The sequence below is a fragment of the Haliotis cracherodii genome, unplaced genomic scaffold (assembly GCF_022045235.1).
Source record: "Haliotis cracherodii isolate W230 unplaced genomic scaffold, xgHalCrac1.p SCAF_4, whole genome shotgun sequence".
Classification (NCBI taxonomy): domain Eukaryota; kingdom Metazoa; phylum Mollusca; class Gastropoda; order Lepetellida; family Haliotidae; genus Haliotis; species Haliotis cracherodii.
Genome location: NW_027266297.1, coordinates 68,131,203 through 68,152,350, shown reverse-complemented (window position 1 = coordinate 68,152,350; position 21,148 = coordinate 68,131,203). Strand labels below are relative to the sequence as shown.

General features: G+C 38.8%; 3 protein-coding genes across 5 annotated transcripts; 1 reads left to right on the top strand and 2 right to left on the bottom strand.

Annotated features, from left to right (window-relative positions):
* Positions 1-778: 778 nt before the first annotated feature.
* On the bottom strand, positions 779-4,855 carry LOC139479856 (transcription elongation factor A N-terminal and central domain-containing protein 2-like). Of its 2 annotated transcripts, none has more exons than XM_071262754.1 (4): positions 4,701-4,855; positions 3,815-3,956; positions 2,768-2,961; positions 779-1,572 (listed from the first exon to the last, which is right to left on the bottom strand). In XM_071262754.1, the coding sequence occupies exons 1-4, from the start codon at positions 4,794-4,796 to the stop codon at positions 1,384-1,386; spliced, it is 621 nt and encodes a 206-aa protein (XP_071118855.1). In that variant the 5' UTR covers positions 4,797-4,855; the 3' UTR covers positions 779-1,383. The 2 variants fall into 2 exon arrangements, with proteins under 2 accessions (XP_071118855.1, XP_071118856.1); XM_071262755.1 differs by having other exon boundaries at positions 3,815-4,396; positions 4,701-4,773.
* Positions 4,856-7,835: 2,980 nt separating this feature from the next.
* On the bottom strand, positions 7,836-9,351 carry LOC139480070 (transmembrane protein 69-like). Of its 2 annotated transcripts, none has more exons than XM_071263050.1 (2): positions 9,299-9,351; positions 7,836-8,847 (listed from the first exon to the last, which is right to left on the bottom strand). In XM_071263050.1, the coding sequence occupies exon 2, from the start codon at positions 8,813-8,815 to the stop codon at positions 7,988-7,990; it is 828 nt and encodes a 275-aa protein (XP_071119151.1). In that variant the 5' UTR covers positions 8,816-8,847; positions 9,299-9,351; the 3' UTR covers positions 7,836-7,987. The 2 variants fall into 2 exon arrangements, with proteins under 2 accessions (XP_071119151.1, XP_071119152.1); XM_071263051.1 differs by lacking the exon at positions 9,299-9,351 and adding an exon at positions 9,130-9,254.
* A 212-nt stretch (positions 9,352-9,563) lies between these two features.
* Positions 9,564-19,912, top strand: LOC139478819 (mediator of RNA polymerase II transcription subunit 26-like). Its single transcript, XM_071261478.1, has 3 exons — positions 9,564-9,749; positions 14,422-14,496; positions 15,075-19,912. Exons 1-3 carry the CDS (start codon positions 9,687-9,689, stop codon positions 17,127-17,129), a joined length of 2,193 nt encoding a protein of 730 aa, XP_071117579.1. The 5' UTR covers positions 9,564-9,686; the 3' UTR covers positions 17,130-19,912.
* The last annotated feature ends 1,236 nt before the right edge of the window (positions 19,913-21,148 follow it).

The following is a 21,148-nucleotide window of genomic DNA, read 5'->3' as shown; positions in this document are numbered from 1 at the left end:
ACGGCAAGCATGGGTTGCTGAAGACCTATGATCCAGTCCGTGAAGATCCAGAGTAGAAGAGGGCTTCAGCAACCCATGCTTGCTGTAAAAGGTGACTATGCTTCTCGTAAGAGACTAACAGGATCGGGTGGACAGGTTCGCTGACTTGGTTGATACATGTCATTGTATCGCAATTGTGTAGATTGATGCTCATGATATCATTCACTGGATTGTCTGGTCCAGACATGATTATTTACAGACAGCCATCATATAGCTGGAATATTGCTGAGTGCAGTATTAAACAACAAAACAAACAAAGTCCTTGGACCCCCTATAATACATGACAAGTCCTATATGACAAACATAGGTTACTAGGCTCCTATTCTCCCCTCGGGACCTAGGACAACAAACAGCGACTATGTGGAGTCGCATTAATATTGAGTCGCATTTTTGGCTAGGGGTTAGTAGTCACATTAATTTGGAGACCCATTAATTTCAAGATTTACAGTAGACATTTCTTATTTTAATTACATTGTAATAAAGAATGTTATGCATGCACACATCAAACCAGATAGTACAGGTCTGTACGACATCTTGGCCACCTGTTGTAAAAGTGCCGAGCTTGCTGTGCAAACCACCACCAAAATTAGATCAGACCCAGGACTCCCTCCCAGGTAATAACAATACCTTCACAGAGTAGTATTTATACCATAAGCAAACAAGAAAAAGAAATTGTTCATGATATTTTATTAAAAAGAACAAACATTTAAATAAAATAATCATTTTGTAAAAGCCTGAATAAAACATGCCATGCGTATAGATCATAACATAACTGACAATGCACACACATAAAATTGTTTCAATTTAAATCGAAAAGGACAAAGTGAGTCCTGACCAAACATCATTCCAACTATCACACACTGTTCAGCTGTCTAAATCTCAGCTAGAGTCCCAGGTCATTCAAACTATCTCATACTGTTCAGCTGTCTAAATCTCAGCTAGAGTCCCGGATCATTTAAACTATCACACACTGTTCAGCTGTCTAAATCTCAGCTAGAGTCCCGGATCATTCAAACTATCACACACTGTTCAGCTGTCTAAATCTCAGCTCGAGTCCCGGATCATTCAAACTATCACACACTGTTCAGCTGTCTAAATCTCAGCTAGAGTCTATCTTCACCAACAACAGCTACACCGGCACCATCAGTGTTACTCTCGGCTACACTCAGCCTTTACATGTAATGGAGACCCAGGTGTGTCGCTGTTGTAGATAAACCATGCACAACCCAGCTGAACACCACTGTACTTCTTTCTCTTTCTGAGCAATTATTCCACGCACACACCTATACTCACAAATTAGTTTCTGACAGGGAATTCTCACATACTTCATACACACACACAATATCATTTCTGAAATGTCTTCACAAATTCTTCCACAGGCATTTCTCTGGCTTTAACTTTGTTTTTCACCTCTTCTTTATTCCTGAGAGTGAAGACTACCGTCCGCATTGTCCTTCGGTAGTGGACGTTGATCAGCCTCTTGCTCACATAGAACACTTCTCTCTCTATTGCCTCGGGAAGACTGTGGGACAGCTGAGAATCAATCAGAACGACATATTTAACAGCCATCAGCCTAACTCACAAGCTGCAATCCTAATACTAAAATGCTCCACTAAAGATCAAAGGCGCTGACTGTACTTCATCTTGGGATTGTGGGTTACGTCATAATAGACCTGCAACCAACGAGGTGGCGCTACCTCCCCCATGATCTAACATATCCTTGGTAACATCGTTCTTTCATTATTGAGAGGCAAGATGGCCGACCACATCAAATTTCGGAGAAATAGTTTGTTTAAACTCGTCAAATATTTTAATATTTCTTGGAGAGAAATAATGGCAATATTCTAAACAGGACCAAAATGGGGTGTCCTGAGATCTTGTTTAGCAGTAGTGAGAGGGAAGATCTAATTTCAATGAGATTGATACTCTAAGCATGTGATGATGGCTCAGATTTGCGTCCTGTTCCACATTGATCTTGTATAACATTGTTTATGAATGGAATTTTACAACAGATCAAACGATAAGAATCATTAATGTGGAAAAGAAAATCATTCTTTCTAAATATAATTGGACGTGTGAAATTTTTTTATGGACCAAGAGCTAAACCCCCCCCCCAACTTCCCAAGATGTTTATCCTTGAAAAAGTCTTGAAGATATACAGAAATATTCTTGTAGGTTGGAAATAATTTCTTTACTTTCTAATCCCACATTGGGATGAATAATGGGAGCAATTAAAGATATAATCCTCGAAACTTGAAATTTATAGTTATTTTGTTTTCTTAAGTACTTTCTCAGTGAGTAAATTATCAAGGACGTCATAATAGACCTGCAACCAACGAGGTGGCGCTACCTCCCCCATGATCTAACATATCCTTGGTAACATCGTTCTTTCATTACTGAGAGGCAAGATGGCCGACCACATCAAATTTCGGAGAAATAGTTTGTTTAAACTCGTCAAATATTTTAATATTTCCTGGAGAGAATTAATTGCAATATTCTAAACAGGACCCATAATGGGGTGTCCTGAGATCCTGTTTAGCAGTAGTGAGAGTGAAGATCTAATTTCAATGAGATTGATACTCTAAGCATCTGATGATGCTGAAGATGTTTGTTGTTTAACGCCGCACTCAGCAATATTCCAGCTATATGACGGCAGTCTGTAAATAATCCAGTCTGGACCGAACAATCCAGTGATTGACATCAGGAGCATCTGAGCACAATCAGTTACCTCTAGAGAAAGGGCGTCTGCAATGAAACGTTTTCCTGATGCTCTCATTTTTTCGGTCTTTGCATCACATTTCACTTCAATTTGTGGTCGGTCAAGATGATCCTTGAAGTGACGCCTCCACTTGAGGTACACCCGTCGCGCTTCACTCGAAACTTGGTTATCTTCATGTTTGCGGAATCGATTTACAACTTTTCCTTAAAAAGTAAGAACAAACAGAAAAATAATTGATATACAACAATAATAACACAAAATTGAACACGCAAAATCGTTTCCGCGAGATAGTTTGATTGCTTTAGCAAATTGCTAAAGACACAAGCTTGATTAAAACAAAGTCATTTGTCCCTGACCTCATTTATGCCATGTATGCAGACAATACATATAATGACAAAAAGGAGAAGCTACAATCAAATGGTTAAAAACATTGATATTTCATCTATTTCCAAAAGATAGTTTGAAAGGTTTAGCAAAGTGTTACAGACAAATGCTTTAATAATTTGATTGGTTTAGCAAAATACGAAAGACTAAAACAAAGTCATTTGTCCCTGACCTCATTTATGCAGACAATACATATAATGACAAAAAGAAGAAGCTTCAATCAAATGGTTAAAAACATTGATATTTCATCTATTTCTGAAGATAGTTTGAAAGGTTTGCAAAAGTGTTACAGACAAATGCTTGAATAAAACAAAGTCATTTGTCCCTGCACTCGTCTATGCAGTCAATACATATAATGACAAAAACAATTAAGCTTCAATCAAATGGTGAAAAACATTAATATTTCATCTATTTTGGTAGACAACATGACTAGATCCTCACCTATTTTGGGGGACAACATGACTAGATCCTCACCTATTTTGGATGACAACACGACTAGATCCTCACCTATTTTGGTGGATATCATGACTAGATCCTCACCTATTCTGGGGGACAACATGACCAGATCCTCACCTATTTTACTATATAACATGACTAGATGCTCACTTATTTTGGGGGACAACATGACTAGATCCTCACCTATTTTGGGGGACAACATGACTAGATCCTCACCTATTTTGGTAGACAACATGACGTGTCTAGGGGGTATCTTCTTCCCAAGTTCCTTCAAACAGTCCACCAGAACATCCTTGGACTGATTTTCTAGTTTCAGCTTGTTCTTGAGACGCTGGATTTCCTCGATGACCACGACCCCCTGGAACAACAACAGGTTCAAGATGCAATAACTTGTCATGTTATTCAACACTGTTTGATTAACTGCTGGGTTGGACTGCTGGTTAAAACTGATGGTGCATTGTGACACTTTCTGCCAAGATATGAGAAGCTAAGATATCAAGATATGTTTTGATCATCACTTGACATGTATCAAAATTAAAATAAAACAAATACGTTATATGAAAATGTATTGTAAAATACTACGTTCAAATAGTACCTGCATTTGCACCACTGATACCAAGTTGATATACCGACACAAGATAACACTCGGAATCCTCAGGCCGATAAGTGCATGTTGAGATTTCATTATATTGAAACAATAAAGTGTAATACAGGAACATAGATGATAAATAACTGTACTTATCCACTCAGTAATGCCGAGTTGTTGTCGACACAGGCACTACAGACATCTACCCCATTCTAGAGAAAATGTAAAGAAAAAACCCATTCACAATCACAAGGTCTCAAATACGTTCTCATCATCTCGAGACCGACTTCTACCTTTCACTAGTTCCACAAAATATTGCTCACGTGTAGCATCTATTATTCACGTGTAATCAATTATATGACGTGAATTTGGGCCATGGCCTAGATTCTTGCGAAACACACTACATATTAGTCCAGTGTAATATGTCTAATGAGGCTAATGGCTTTGTTCAGTTTGTCTCATTCTCAAGATGCATAAGGTGATGTGTTTGTGTGACTCGATCGTTTCCGTTTTTACCTGCAAAGATTCAATTGTCGCCTGTCTAAACTGTTTTTTCTTCCCTGGGGTAGATTGTCCACCCTGTTTTCTCGTTCTAGTCACAAATTTGTCCATTATGAAAACCGTCCAATTTTATAAGCTGACTTGTCAGTTGCAACTGTAACTTTGTTTACTGAGGGGAGGGAACTCCGGTTAACAACTTTTTAAACCGGTATCCTGTCTTTCTGGCGACTGCACTGTACTGCGGCGATGAGCGCATGCGCTCTAGGCCATGCAAACCAGTCTACATCTATTTCGGAGTACTTCGGGTAATTTCGGGATTACCGAGTATTTTCAAAAGAGGGTTACTTCCCTTTCACCGCTGGCCACTCTTTGAAAGTGCAATAGATTTGTCTTTTTTTTAGCCATACGGTCGATGGTCATATTACAATTGTATTTTGAATGAAATATATTTGAATATAAAACATGATTCTTTGAGTGATCCTTGGCTCAGATTTGAGTCCTGTTCCACATTGATCTTGTATAACATTGTTTATGAATGGAATTTTACAACAGATCAAACGATAAGAATCATTAATGTGGAAAAGAAAATCATTCTTTCTAAATATAATTGGAGGTGTGAAATTTTTTTATGGACCAAGAGCTAACCCCCCCCCCCCCCCCCCCCCCCCACACACACACACACACACACACACACACCCCACCCACCCCTCAACTTCCCAAGATGTTTATCCTTGAAAACGTCTTGAAGATATACAGAAATATTCTTATAGTTTGGAAATAATTTGTTTACTTTCTAATCCCACATTGGGATGAATAATGGGAGCAATTAAAGATATAATCCTCGAAACTTGAAATTTATAGTTATTTTGTTTTCTTAAGTACTTTCTCAGTGAGTAAATTATCAAGGACGTGAAAACATGTAATCTGTAAAGACTAGTTAATTTGTTACCATTGCATTTAAGAGAGATTTTCTGGAGTTGGTTGTTGAGGGAAATATTTTTGTCAAAAGAAGATGTATGCATGAAAGTTCAGACCAGTCCCCTCACTTATATGAAAACAATTATCAACAATTATGAGTGTTTCTCAGAAGTGTTAACATCACTATGTTCTCAAACTAGTGAAAGAATTTACCAAGATTTTAGGTGCAAATAATTGAAGTTCCCTGATTTGTATCTTACCAAATAATAAATCTGTTTGGACCTTAATATCAATTCTGGGTTGGTCTCTGCTCTTTTTAGAGCAAGTTACAGGTAACAGAACGACTCCTTGGAAGTCTGTCATCTAGGTGACATTTTAAGTTCCATATCGCAGACACTTCTTGACCTGAACTAAATTTTATCGGAGTCTTTCCCTTATTTTGTTTGCACCCAGTGTCCATGGTTTCCAATAGATACATGATGATGAGTTGCTGAGAGACACAACAGAATGTGATTTAGCGTCACCATCTGATGCCCCAAACCCCAGCCTTGAGTGCCAATACTATTTTGTGATATGAAAATATTTGAAACAGTCTAGGGGTCTACAAAATATTCTTTTCCATAATTGTTAGAAAACTTGGTATGGGTGCCACGATTTTATCGGTGAGTGTATCGATGGGTTAATGTGAGGTGTGGCAGGTATATATATATGAAAATGTACCAGCTATGGTCTCTATGTACATACTGAGTGTGTTATGGTATAGAATAGGTCTTCAGCAACCCATGCTTGCCATAAAAGGTGACTAAGCTTGTCGTAAAAGGCGACTAACGGGATCGGGTGGTCAGGCTCGCTGACTTGGTTGATGCATGTCATCAATACAAATTGCGTGGATCGATGCTCATGATGTCAATCACTGGATTGTCTGGTCCAGACACGATTATTTACAGACCGCCGTCATATAGCTGGAATATTGCTGAGTGCGGCGTTAAACAACAAACCAATTTGGTATAGAAAGGACAAAGTATTTCAGTCTCCATCTATTCACTTAATCCATATCCTGACTGCCAAAACACCTTAAAATGTTCCAGAGTTATTTTAGTGTGGCCGCTAGTCTGGAATCAGTAGCTTAATGAGCTACACCAGTGAGGCCCAAATGAATTCCTGACTAATCATCAAACACCAGATTAACTAACAATATCTCATTGACATCCTGGCATGACCTGCCAAACATTTTGTGAAGTCTCAAATCAACTGTGACCACTCACAAGTGAATCCTCCATGCATGAATAACTTGTTAATCATGCATTTCTCAAATTGCAACAATTACATACCCTCAGTTAGCCATAAATCACTGTATAGTGGTATTGTCATCTTGAATTTTGAAAAATATAGAATAGCATTCTAATTCCTTCACTTTTTCAAAAATGATTTTAGATAGAAATGAGTGAGTGAGTATGGTTTTATGCCACTTTTAGCAATATTCCAGCAATATCACAGCTGGGGACACCAGAAATAGGCTTCACACATTGTACCCACGTCGGGAATCGAACCCGGGTCTTCGGCATGACGAACTAATGCTTTAACTACTAGGCTACCCAACTGCCCCTTTTAGGCTTTAGATAGGAAAAAATTCCAATGTGGAAATAACCATTTTATGTACGAGCACAATTTAAACAAACCTCTCATTCATCTCATGACTCTAACATTGTTCAGCCCCTGTGGTGAGGTGAAATGGGGTTAACCTCGCATTCAAGGTTATTGTACTCACATGGTGACGCACATGCACATGTGTGTGTTTGTGTAGCTGCTTTTACTACTCTGAAATAATGCTGATTTTATAGTGCTAGCCCACCGAGATACCAAGCCACAGTTTAACATGAATACCCCACTAAGACACAGTATACGGATACTGAGCCAACCAGTCCTTGTTTTAGCCCCTTAAAGCCGAGTGCCAGACAGGGTAACAACAAGTACCATCTTTAAACGTCTTTTGGTATGACACGGCCAGGGATCGAAACCCGGACCTTCCCCTCTCCAGGCGGACGCTCTACCACTAGACCACGGAGGCGGTCAGAAATGTAATCAACTGGTGGTGGCCAGTATTTGAGGATATGTCCTGAACAGCTTCTTTGTTAGCTTGGAATAAGCCCCTTAATGCCGGATAACAACAAGTACCATATCTTAATGTCCTTCTGCACTCTGGGCAGACGCTCTACCAAAAGACCTCAGAGCAGTATAAGCCCCTCTGTAACGATAAACCAGTCCAAACAAAAAAATAACACACACAAATTTCAAAGCAACATTTTTAAATATCTGAAATATACCACAGTAACAATACATTAAATTGAATGGCTACATACTCATAGGATTCCTGTCCCTTTTTTTTATTCTTCCTTGTTCTTAACACCTTGAAGGAAAAATTGACAGATAAAGGTTGTCCACAACGACAGCACTGCACACAAACTGAGTACAAACCGTAGTCCTTTAAACCATGGTGGATACCCAGGCACTACAGTGTCGAAATATGCAGACCCAGCAATACCAGCCATCACAGTGAACACAGACACAGGGTCTGGGAGCAGAAGTCCCACCCAAGCCACCAGAGAGGGGGTGACGCTGTAGCCCAGGTTGAACCAGTCAGGTTTATGATAGCTCTCATCAGGTACCACAAAGCCCCATCGCACCCCTCCGAGAAAAGACAAAATGACAGCGCCATAGGCCAGCTGAGCAAAAGCAATCTGGGGCATGTACAGTTGTGACATGGTCATATACACTGGTACTGACACAAAGGGAATTAAACCAGAAAATCCAAGAACTAAGGCCGGTACTGGGGATGATCTTAGTTCTTTTAAATTTGTCCACACGGTGAGAGCGCGGGTTTCTCTGTCTTCTGAAATGAATCGTTTCTGGATGCCAATTTCATATGATTGTGTGTGCACCTGGCTCCACGCTGGAACACAGAATTTAGACAAAAGGAATACACTTCTGTTGCAGAAAACAGCAGGATTGCGTTGAAAACTCTTCAATCTTTGATGATGTTGAAAGACATTTGTGTGATGTGAGGACAGTTTGTGTGTTCTTGAAGCATATTCTGGGTCTGCTCTAACCAATCCATGAAAACGTCTTGCTGCTATATATCTGCGGCAGGCTAACTGGGTGACAGCAGGGAGTTCCCGGGAAGCTCTTTGTAAAGATGTCAACAGGAGGTTCATGATTGGTTGTATATGTAGGAACAGTTGCTTCCCTGAAATTTTGAGACAGGCATTAAATAACAATATTTGCATATATAGCCAATGAAAACCAGTAAGATGAATGCATGTACCAGAAAATTTAGGAAATAACATAATTCTTCATAAAATTATTTGCTTGATTGTATAATACTAATTGTTTCAATGGGTTTTTTATCTATTCTTGCTAACAGTTTCCAAAGTATCTTTACTTGCTAATATTAATTTTATTATATACTATCTGCTATCTTTGTTATGCAAAAATCAATAGTTCTAGCTGCCTTACAGGCTCCACATACCAAGTGCAAATTTGAATGAAGATTAAACTTCACATGGCGAAGTTGCACTGCAATGACAATGCATTGATTACAGTTAGAAATGTTACACACGAAATAATTAAATGATATCATTCAATACAGTCTTTACTGAAAGTGACAGGCCTATAAATAAGATATAACTTTCAACAACCTTATCGGAGACTACCTCTCGGGAAACTTTCCCGTTGATACTGTTGGTTATCTCCCTTTAATATTTGACCTGAACGTTAACCTTTTGCCCTACATTGAATTGACCAATGATTGCCACGATAACAACAGCAGTGTAAAGATAAACCAATCACATGCCTTGTTACACACAAAAAAGTACGTCATTTGCATAGTCTCGCGCGAGATTGTTCGCTAACGAGAATCCGCTCGCAGTTTCGTTACTTGACGTCATTGGCAGTCGAGAGTTTCTACCCAGATGTCAGTGCGTGTTCCGATCCCGTACAATGTATGGACGTCCGCCATTCTGGTGGCACAGTCTACGAAGCTCTGCTGGCGCAACTCCCCTCACATAGGAGATTCTGGCCGGCCCCATGCAGTTCACTCCTCTTCAGATAAAAGAGAAACTTCTGAAGGCACTTGATGATCAAAATAATGTAAGATTTTTCACCTTTTCGAAGGTGAAAACAGATCACCATTTCGTACCTATGACCGACTTCGCTCAACAACGATGTCTGGTGCGAAGGAAATGGGTGATCAGTAAACAACGTTCAGCCTTGCAGTTTCGCGAAATGTTTCATAACGTACATAAATCTATCTATCCTAGTGGTATGAATATGAATATTATTTCATATATCACATCTTATTTCAGTATTTGATCTCATTTAGCCGTTATAAAGTCCTGCTGAGTTCGCATTTCGGAGACGCAATCTCCCAAATTTGGCCTGATTGAGTCCCTGTGAGTCTCTGTAACAGATTGTTTTTATGCGAAGCACGGTATTTGTACCCAAATAGTCTCTCAATTATATATTTTCTTTGCAAATTGCATTCATTTTTCAAAGTTGAAGTTTGTATTTCCCATCTGGGACTCTTTTGGGTAGTTGGACATGCAGGTTTTACGAGATTCATAAACCCTGACTACCACGTCTGTGAACATGTGTTGCACGATGGTTGCTTGAGTAGCGTTAGTTTGCCCATTTCATTCTCACTCCGTGATACTTGATCGCATATTTTTTAGGGAAATGTAGGATTTAGAATTAAAAATGAATATGTTACATAAAATGGGGAATTTTTTTTAATTCTATATGGAGAACATTGATTTGGGGGGGAGGGGGGGATATTTTGTGATGGTCTGGTATTTACCTAACAATTTTTAAGTTTTCAACTCTGAATTTATGATTGATAAAGGTCTGACTAATATGCACACACTTAGTTTAGTTTATTTATCTTCAATACATGTAATATAGTGGATTTTGTGAATATTTTTTGCTTTCAATTACAATGTAATAATAAGATGGAAGTTATAAACACTTGACAGAAAAATTGAAAGAATAATATTGCTTATTCATAGACTTAGGTGGATGAATCAGTCCATGAAATGAAAAAAGATCATTTGCTTTTTGCTGTGTTAAGGGAGACTTGCTAGGTGTAAGGAAGTTTACATTAGCAACTAGAATTATTGAAACTGTCTCATCAAATAGCAAGACATGACAACATGGATCAAGGCATTACAAGAATGAAATGCCTCAACCAAGTCGGAAGCCTGACCACCTGATCCTCTTGGTCGCCAATTACGACAAGCATAGTCACCTCTTATGGCAAGCATCGGTTGTTGAAGACCTATTTTCTATCCAGATCTTCATGGGTCTCATATCTCAGAGCTCCAGATAAGCTGTGTATCTGTGTAAAATAGGCATCAGAAATGCAGAAATACGCAGTAAAATAAAATCCAAGCGTATCAAATACGCAACGAACATTACAGATACACTACAAAAATAAAAAATTGTGCGTATCATTGAAATATTGTGAAGTAACCCTGCGTATTCGATTAGCAAATCAGCAACTTATTTTGAAATTATAAACAGGCATTCCATCAACCTTGCCAAACTCCACGATGACAGTTACATCATGATCATTTGCCATCACACTTTCTTGTGGAAGTATCGTGTTAATTTTTAGTCCTATAAAGCTCTCGAACCTACACAACACCAGTTTGCAGGGACTAGATGAATAGTGTTTCTAAATATTTAACTTAAATACCAGTGGGTAACAGAATACCCAGATAGAATTACTGATACCCAATGATTTTCAAATGCATGGGTAAAATAACAACACCAAAAGCTTAACTGGAGCTCTGTATCTACAGCAATTCTCAAACATCCTCAGTTTTTTAAGTTTCAAAATAAATAAGGTAGTCATCACAGAAGTAAGATGAGTAAGGTAGAATGACTAAGCTATTGTCAATGTTTTTATAGACTACAAAAATACCTTGTCAAATGCTAACAAAATGGTGCAGAAAAGACAGACTTGTTGGAGCCAGTAGTAAACAAGAGATGTTATTACTTTTCATTCAATATATATTTGAACAATAGTTATTTGTAAAATTTTGATTAAATTTTCTTCTTGTTTAAGATTGTACTAACATAATCCAATCACAGATAAGATAAGCTGTGACCACTGCCAGCAGTGGTGACTGACTATATTGGGCAGTTTGACTATTGCAATAGTATGTTGAGTACTGTGTGTAATGGATTTAAACACTGATGAGACAAGTTTTTTAAACCATCATAATTTCTAGACCATGCAAGATCTTGTTTCACTATCCAGTGTATTCAAATGTTTTTAGGTTCTTTAAATATGTGTGGTTGATTATGACATTGACACAATATTTTATCAGTGATTTTTGTTTTTTTCTGGTGACAAAATGGCATTTGGATATTTTGCTGGTTTTTGTCACTTTTTAGTTGGACATAGTGTTACATGTTCTATAAATTACCAAATTTGATTCAAAGAATGTTAGGAAATGTTGTGTGATAGTCAATGTTCTAGGAAATTAACCAAGAGCATGAAAGGCGAAAAAGTTACATTTCGCTGTGCAGAGTTAGCATGCCAGACCAATTTGTGGGTTCAAATTCTTATTCGTCCCTATTTTGTTTCTAGATTTGTCAGCACCATGCCCATGCTCGTGTGTTTCCCCAAACTGGTAAATATCTGAGACCTGCAACACTTCGGCTTTCCTCCAACATTAAGCTGACACGCCGCGATATAACTGGAATACTGTTCAAGGCGGCATGAAATCCAACTCGTTTGAAAATGAACAAACCTGTAACCAACATATCATTTATGATAACATTGACAAACAGGATTCATATCAACATGATTAAGATGTAAAGAGCCAGTGTGAATAATTCAAGTGGCCTAAGTGTTCTTGTTCAAGCTTGTAGATATGAATCAAACAGATTGGAACTGTTGTCGGTCTCATGATGGGTAAAGTGTCAAATCTCTCGCCAGCTTCGATAGTCGCAGTGTGACAGATATTGAGTTGATTCCATTGGTTTACGACCCTTTAGTTTAATTGTGAACTACCTCCTTTCAAATTTCACAGGCTGCATGATACATTCTGTTATCGTGGTCTGCTGTCAAAAGCAACATTCTCTCTGATATAGCGTGCATCATATTGATTATAGATGTTGATGTGTCAGTGATTGTCAACACTAACTGCACTAGTATTACCAATAGTTGTACCAGTTCTACAATGGTGTTTCCGTGGCATTATCAGCACAGTCATACATGACTATTTACTAGGTTGAGTCAGCTGCTAAGAAGAATGTTATGATTATTGGGTTTGTCTAGGCTTAAAGGTGGAGTGGTCGGGTAGCTGAGTGGTTACGCTGAAGACTCAAGTTCGATTCCCGGCATGGGTGCAATGTGTGAAGCCCATTCCTTGTGTTGCGCCGTGATATTTCTGGAATATTGATAATACCATACTCACTCTCTCAAAGCTTAAGGATACATCATATGATATATGTATCGTATTGAAAGGAATAAAAAATGTCCAAAAAGAAGAAGAATATGGATACATCATATGTTCATAAAAGTTTCTTTGGATACATGTTACGGAGATTGCTGTTTGAAGTTTTGAAACTATATTTACAAATATTTGTGCAACTGTAGCTTTTAACTTCTACTGGTGTTACATCAGCTACTTGTGGCTCAGTCGGCGAAATTGGCCATTTGTCCAAAGCCTGAGTCTTGTTAAATTCAGTTCAGTCTTGCAAGCTGATCTAATAATAGTCCTCATGAGAACCATTAAACTCTCAACTGAGAATGATGCCAAAAGCTATGTTCGGGCAAGTAGTCTTAAAAGCTTATGGATTTCTGGTGTTCGCCCTCCGTGATATTGCTAAAAAGCGGAGTAAAGCCATGCTCACTCACTAAAAGATTGTAGCATAGGCTGTGGCATGAAACATGTGCTCTGTGTATTATGTTCCCCACAAAATTTGTCATGACTGGTGTATATTGTTTCAGGGGTAGTCAAGGTTACCAACTTTGGAAACATGTCCTCATTTAATTAGACGATTCCTGTTTACTATTCAATCAATTTGTTTTTGTGAATTGGTCACTTTACTTGCCATCATGTCTTCTAAACCTATGTGTTAATGGCCAATGCTGAAGGAATGTTGGGTGTGTTTTAGCTTTTAGATTGTTTGATATACTCATAATCTAGAATTATGATTTGATAGTAACACATGTTATTGACATATGTACTATTCTTCCATACTATTCAATATTTAATAAGAAGACCAGTAGTAGAAACAAACATTTTTAGTCCACTAGTCCGTATAATGATAGCATTTAGCAAAAGGTGTAAAAATGGGAAATTTAACTATTGGGCACTTTGGCAAGGACAACAGGTCTAGTGCCAGTTTCTAATACTGAATACTAAAATGGGATGTGTGAAGCCCATTTCTGGTGTCCCCCGCCGTGATGTTACTGGAATATTGCTTAAAGCGGCATAAAGCCCAACTCACTCACTGAAAATGGGAAGCAGTTTAATCCCATCAGCCAAATTATTACTTGGCATGTAGTTTATATCCATGACTACCACACACTGTCCATATTAAAAAGTAATCTAGTTATCAGATGTTGTGAGACAAATGTCATTAGCACATTTTCATGTCTCAAGCAAATTGATAGGCCTTTCCTCAGTATCATCACCACATAAAAATATCTTGCCTTTCCATTTTTCCTAGAAAGTGAACCAGAGAGAATATCTGATGATACTAGTGTCTGTCATTTCTGGTCAACTGTATTATGCCTATTTTTCAGGTACGTGATGCAGCGGCAGTGTTGGAGGTCATCTCCATACTGGAGCAATATCCCATCACTAGGGAGGCCTTGGAGGTAAGGGTATCACAGTGAAGGGGTATTCCAAGCTAACAAAGAAGATGTTCAGGACATATCCTCTAATACTGGCCACCATCAGTTGATTTCTGACCGCCTCTGTGGTCTAGTGGTAGAGCGTCCGCCAGGAAAGCGGGAGGTCCGGGTTTCGATCCCTGGTCGCGTCACACCAAAAGACGTTTAAAGATGGTACTTGTTGTTACCCTGTCTGGCACTCGGCATTAAGGGGCTAAAACAAGGACTGGTTGGTTCAGTCAGTATACTGTGTCTGAGTGGGGTATTCATGCTAAACTGCGGCATGGTATCTCAGTGAACTAGCACTATAAATCGGCATCAGTCCGGACTAGTACAAGCAGCCACACAAACACACACACGCACCTGCACATCGCTATATAAGTGCAATAATCTTGGACGTGACGTTAAACCCCATTTCACCTCACCTGATTACATTTCTCTCGCTTTAAGACAACTTTAGTAGCTTGTTTAGTAAATAAATTGCTTTTTGAAAGATATTTGCTGTTTTATAAAATGCACTATAATGATTTATGCACAAATATTTGCTATTTGCTATTTTTCAGCAAACAAGAATTGGAAAGCATATTAATGAACTTAGGAAGAAAACAACAAATGAACAGTTGGCAAAGAGGGCCAAGAAGCTGGTGCGCAACTGGCAGAAACTCCTTAACCCTGATCCTGATGTTAAACAAGCAGTTAATGGAGATCGGGTAGTGACCCCACCCCAGCATAGGGGCGTGGCGGCTTTACAGGGGACAGGTCGGCAAGGTGGCATCTCCTCTCCTGCACTCTCTCACAGTGACTCTAATGCAGGCAGAAAGTGCATGTCTCCAGCTCTGGCTGGGGGCAAGCCTCTCACACCACAGATAGCTAAAGGGAGCCCCCGTGCTTGCAATTCCCCTGCCCTCAGGGGAGGCAAACCTGCCACCCCAACATTACAGGCCTCTCGTCTCAGTCCAGGCCTAAAAAGCACTCCCTCCAGTGGTAAGCCATCCACTCCATCCCTACAAACTGCTCGCAGTAGCCCGGGACTAATGGGCAGGACATCTCAAGCTTTAAGTGGTGGGAGATCCACTACACCCACCCTCTCCCACCTTACCCTAGGGTCCCGAGCATCTCCAGTACTTGGCAACAACTCCCGCAGCAACAGCCCAGCACTCAAGCATGCCTCTATGGACTCTCCACACTCTAGCCTCAACACCAAGAACACTAACAGTCCAAAAACTCGTTCACCAAAACCAGAACGATCCTCAGCATCATTGGGAGGCCGTCCAGCAACCCCAAGTAGTCGTGCCCATACTCCTTGTTTAGGTTCTCGCCCTGTAACACCAAGTAATAACGAGGACTCAAACTCAAGTTGGCCAAACACGCCATTGTCAGGAGTGCAGTATGATCAAGAGAAGAATAATTCAAATTCTAAATTCAAGGGCAAAGGAAAGAGTGAATCGGACAAGGACAGTTCAGAAGTGTTCGCACGTAAATCAAATCATTCCACTGAGTTTTCAGTTTCGAATTCTAGTGATAAAGGCTCAAGAAAGGATCAAAGTGACATTTCAAAAACAAATGTTGCAAATAGAAAAAGGACACGAACCAAAAGCCCACAAAGTGTGCCTAAGAAACAGCCAAAAACTGACAATTCAAGTCTTTCAAAAGATAAGAGGGATCCTACAATAAATGGGGTTGTAGGCTTTCATAAACATCACAAGGGCGATAAAGTGGACCCTGATAGATCAAATAGTGCTACATCGTTAACTTATTCCAGGGGCTGCAGGGAGTTGTCACCTGTTTCCCCAGTTGATACAACTGATGCATCTCGTCATCATATATCAAAGAAACATTTAAATTCAAAATCTGACTCTGCAAAGGCTTCAAAACCTCCTAAGGTCAAAACCACCGCTGAGTTGATTGATGAGCTTCAAAAAAGGACTGGTAGTACCAGCTATGGTAATGATATCATGAATAAACTTAAGAGCAATCAGATAGAAAAAGAGGTGGATGCACCTCGTTCTGTGTTGCCACCTGGTGTGAAACGACCCAAGAAACGTGTCAGTATGAGTAGTGAGAACCTGGCTCTTCTAGATGCTCCATCATCAATGTCACTCAGTGAGACAAAGAATGAGATGGTTCAAAAGTTCCTCCAATCCTCAGTCAACCAATCATCTGACCAACTCAGTCCATTTAAAGATGATCGTTTGAATAAGTATGAATCTCCAATGAATTCCTCGCATTCATTTGGAGAAGCCCATCATGATAGCTTGGGTGACTCCTTCAGTGTTAATGCAGATAATCATACACGTTTCTCGAACAGCGAGGTTAAAACTGAAAATGGTATTGAAGCCAAAATGGCAGAGAAGCAATTAAGTGTTGAAGAAATACTAAGACTGTTGCCTCCCCTTGATGCAGAGAGCATTGATTGGGAGTCTCATGAATATTCATTAGGTGAAGCCACAGCAGGAAAAGAATGTGAAGTGGAACGTTTGCACTCCCAGGAGTGGGACAATGTGAATGGATGTTATGATGTGGATGGGGTGTGGCATGATTGGTCACAGACTTTGTCTCGTTCAGCATATGATGGTACTCTACTGCACATCTTGCCCTATGTCAATATAGATGACTGATTATGTAACAGTGCTGCCTTTTTATATCCCCTCACCTCTCCGACTTGAAACCCGTTGACTTTGTTGTACTTGTTTGTGTGGATTGTTGGCCAAAATCATGCATATCAGTTTAGGGTGACTTTTTGTTCATCTTCATAGGTAGGTTCTCTTTTTGGTATGACCATGGACAAAAAATAACCTTCCCTAATGCATTCCATGTTTGTTTCAAGGGAGGATAATGATGCATGATGCGAGTCACAACCAAACAGTATCTGTTCTGTGCACAGCTGTCTACTTTTCACCATTTTCTTTTCAATAATATGACACCACTGTTGTAAACTGTTCAAGAATATGTTCATGTTGATCTGCAAATGAAAACTCAGGATTGTCACAGGTACGAATACAGATCAAGTCTGATCCTTTGTTCCCGTGTTATAGAAGGAAGGTTCACAAGTTATTGTTATTTTTTAATTTTATGTGAATATAGCGATCTTTGAGAGTAATTATAGCCAAAGACATAAGAAATTGAAATCCGTTATGATCTTTAACTTACTGACTCTTGCTTTTGACTTGTCCAGTGATACTATGAGTGGACATGGCACAGAACTTTTGTACCTATAAATAATTTTTAGTCCTCATTGTACAAACAACTTCAGAACAGGATATTTTCAAGTAGTAGCATTCAAATTTCAAATTTGATTCAGACTAGTAGTAGTCACTAAAAATAAGTCTGGAAGAGTTTTGTACCGGGAAAATATAACAGGGTGCTTTGTGGGGGGGAATGAGTGTGTACTGAACAAAACAAAAATGTTGGGGTTTGTGAATATTTTGCGGCATTTTGGGACATTGTGTGCTCAGTCTTCACCACACAGAAGTATAACCAAATATGTTCATGATCCCTTATTTTATTTTTTTATTTTTTTTTTAGAATTTTTTTAAGCAATGTTATGTTTTGCATGTGGAACACAGGTTGATTTCTGGAGATTGCATTGAAACATAAAACTATTTAAAGCAAATAGGTTACATGTCAAGTTTTGCATTTTGCCTTCTGATTTCTGCAAGGCTTTGTTTTACACACAGTATATGTTGTGATTTCAGCTGGTCATTTCCCCCCCGACTATCTTCTCCAGCTCAGTCATATGCCATATTTTTTATGTCTTTAGTTTTGGTCTAGATACGGGGAGAAATAGGGTAAGTTACAATTTACAAAGTCTTCAGAAAGGTATACTGATACAATCATTTGTCAAAAAAGAATTTATTTGTGATACAAAAAAATAGCTAGAAGTGGGACTATAACAACAATGGGCTTAAAAATACAATACAGTACTGGGAAATGTGCACCAGTTTATCCGATGTCTGCAAAGTTTGAGAGTTTTCTAATCTTGCCAGCATGCAGCTATTGGTGCTGAGTTTCGGTTGACAACTGAAGTGTATTTTTTGGGTCATATTTGTTGAATATTTTCACTTTCATTGACATCAGTGCGTACATTGTGTTGTCATACTTCCAGTGGCCAAAACATGAGATTTCATCAAGTTAGATTTCAAGAATTATCACCTGTCAGATGCTCATCCAAATTAGTGGTATGATATTGATCATGTTGACAAATCCCTGTTTACACTGTCAACTAAACTTTGTATGAATGCATTCTTCTGGTTCTTTTTTTTCTATTTGTAAAAGCAGAATATCAAAATGACAGTACAATAGGAAGATCCTTACACAACTTGAATACACAGAGTACACCTAGGTGTAGTGATCGTTTACAGTTGGATCTAGTGGGACTTATGGGAGAAGTAGAGACTGTAGTCGTATTCCTTGTGTTTAATTAGTGGACCTGTAACTGCTGGTTATGTGAAAACAAAATACTACTTGTTTAATATCTATGCAACATGATCTACGGAACTTGAGGTTTAGATTGGGGTGCAAGCCAGCTAGAATGTAACATGAATCGTGCAATGACAACTGTTTCATACCACAAGTGGAAAATGTGCAACATATTACTGTTTTCTGAAAATATGCATATTGAATTATTTTGTTTACACTTAGCCATGCTAGCTTGGCACTTTCTAGTTTCTGAAAATGTGTTTGCAAATAATTCTCTGTGATTTTTTAGCTGTACATGTTGACTGGATTGCAAAGGCATATTGTATGCTGCTGTTTTTTTTGTAATGACAAAACATGCACCTTTTTATGTGGGAATCATAAATCAAAAACTTATTTTGTTAACAAATTGGCCATTGCCATGAATTATTGAAGATATTTTTGCAGTCTTGGAATAGCGTGTTGGTAGTTTGTCCTATGTTCATATTTATTTCTTACTTTCAAAGGTTTCTAATATATTTTCAAAATATGTAAGTGTATGTACATTTACCTATTTTTGCATAATTTAGATAATGCTTAACTCAAGCAATATTTTACATGTAATTATGTTTGTTTCTTGTCACAATTTCTACGCACTTCCTGATGAGAGAATTGCAGAGTGACCTAGATTATGGTAAAAAGGTAGCACTGTGCATCTAGTCATGTGACCTGTCACTGGGCCACGGTGTAAGAGTTGTGCAAGCGATGATGAATGGAAGAGTGAAGTGGTGACGTCCCTTTAACACCTCTTGGTATTTGGGAGGCAGAAATGTACTATTTGAAGAGTCATTCATATTACTATGATTGTAACTGTCCTCATCATTTCATCTATCAGCCTGTGTATAATTTGCATTAAATTTCTATAAAATTCTATAAATGTTGATTATTTTGTGGAGTGATGACACAATTTGTTTTGTTCTTGTGAAATGCAGGAACAATAAAGGTATTATTACTGATACTTGTTGTGTGTGTTATGTGTTGCATGTCCTCTGATGTCGTATTAGCAGATATTTGTTGCAAACAAATGTCATTTTCTCTCGCAGAGAAAGTGCACAGATGCTCCCCGACCACTCGCAGAGAAAGTGCACAGATGCTCCCCGACCATATGCCTTTTTCAGCACCATAATAGTTCTTGTGAATTTGATAAGTGACAATGTTGGCTTTTTTCCCCAGATATTTTTTAAACTATGATATAACTGAAATACTGTCGGGTGGTCAGGCTTGCTGACTTTGTTGATGCATGTCATCGATCCTAATTGCATGGATCCATGCTCTTGATGTTAATCGCTTGATTGTCTGGTCCTGACTTGATTATTTACAGACCGCCGTCATATAGCTGGAATATTGCTGAGTGCGGCATTAAACAACAACAAACAAATCCCATTTGCTCTATCAATAGTTGTGTGGAGGGATGACCCAAGTCCTCAAGTCCCGGTCGCTAATTTGCTGGCTACTACCAGGTAGCTTTGGTAAGCGTGTCCTATTCAATATTTAGGGGGCACTGTCGGCCCCGATTATGTTTCTAGGCTTGTCAGCACCATACCCGTGCTCGTGGGTTTCACCGAAGTGGTAAACGTCTGAAACCTGCATCACTTCGGGCTTTCCTCCCACATTAAGCTGACACGCCGTGATATAACTGGAATACTGTTAAAAGCGGCGTTAAACTTAACTCACTCACTCTTCATGATTTCTCCATTCTGGAAAACACCAGGTCTTAGATAAACATTTAAGCTGGTAGTTGATCCAAGTGACATTAGTGCTGGTGGTGTGGAAGATACAAAATGGCATTGACCACTAAGTGGGCTACTTCTCAAAGAAGGCCCAGGAAAAATTACTCTTCAAATGATAGAGAAACCCTTGCCTTTGTGTTGTCTCCACAACATTTTGAGTTGTATTTGGGTACAACATAGGATAGTACAACATAGGATCCTATTGAAGGGTTCGCTGATGACAATCGAATGACTTTACTTTTTAAGTTGAGGAACAATCATCATAGATTGTTGAGGTGGAGTTTGTCTTTCTTAGAATTTACCTTGAGATCAATTAAACATATGTGGGGCAAAGATGTATCTGAAGCTCTTTCAGTTTTGCTATTTACGCATGTATAATGGAAGCATGTCTACATGTTTAATAGAATGTGACATGTCCATTTGTAAAAGTTTTCAGTGTATGTGCAAACTTT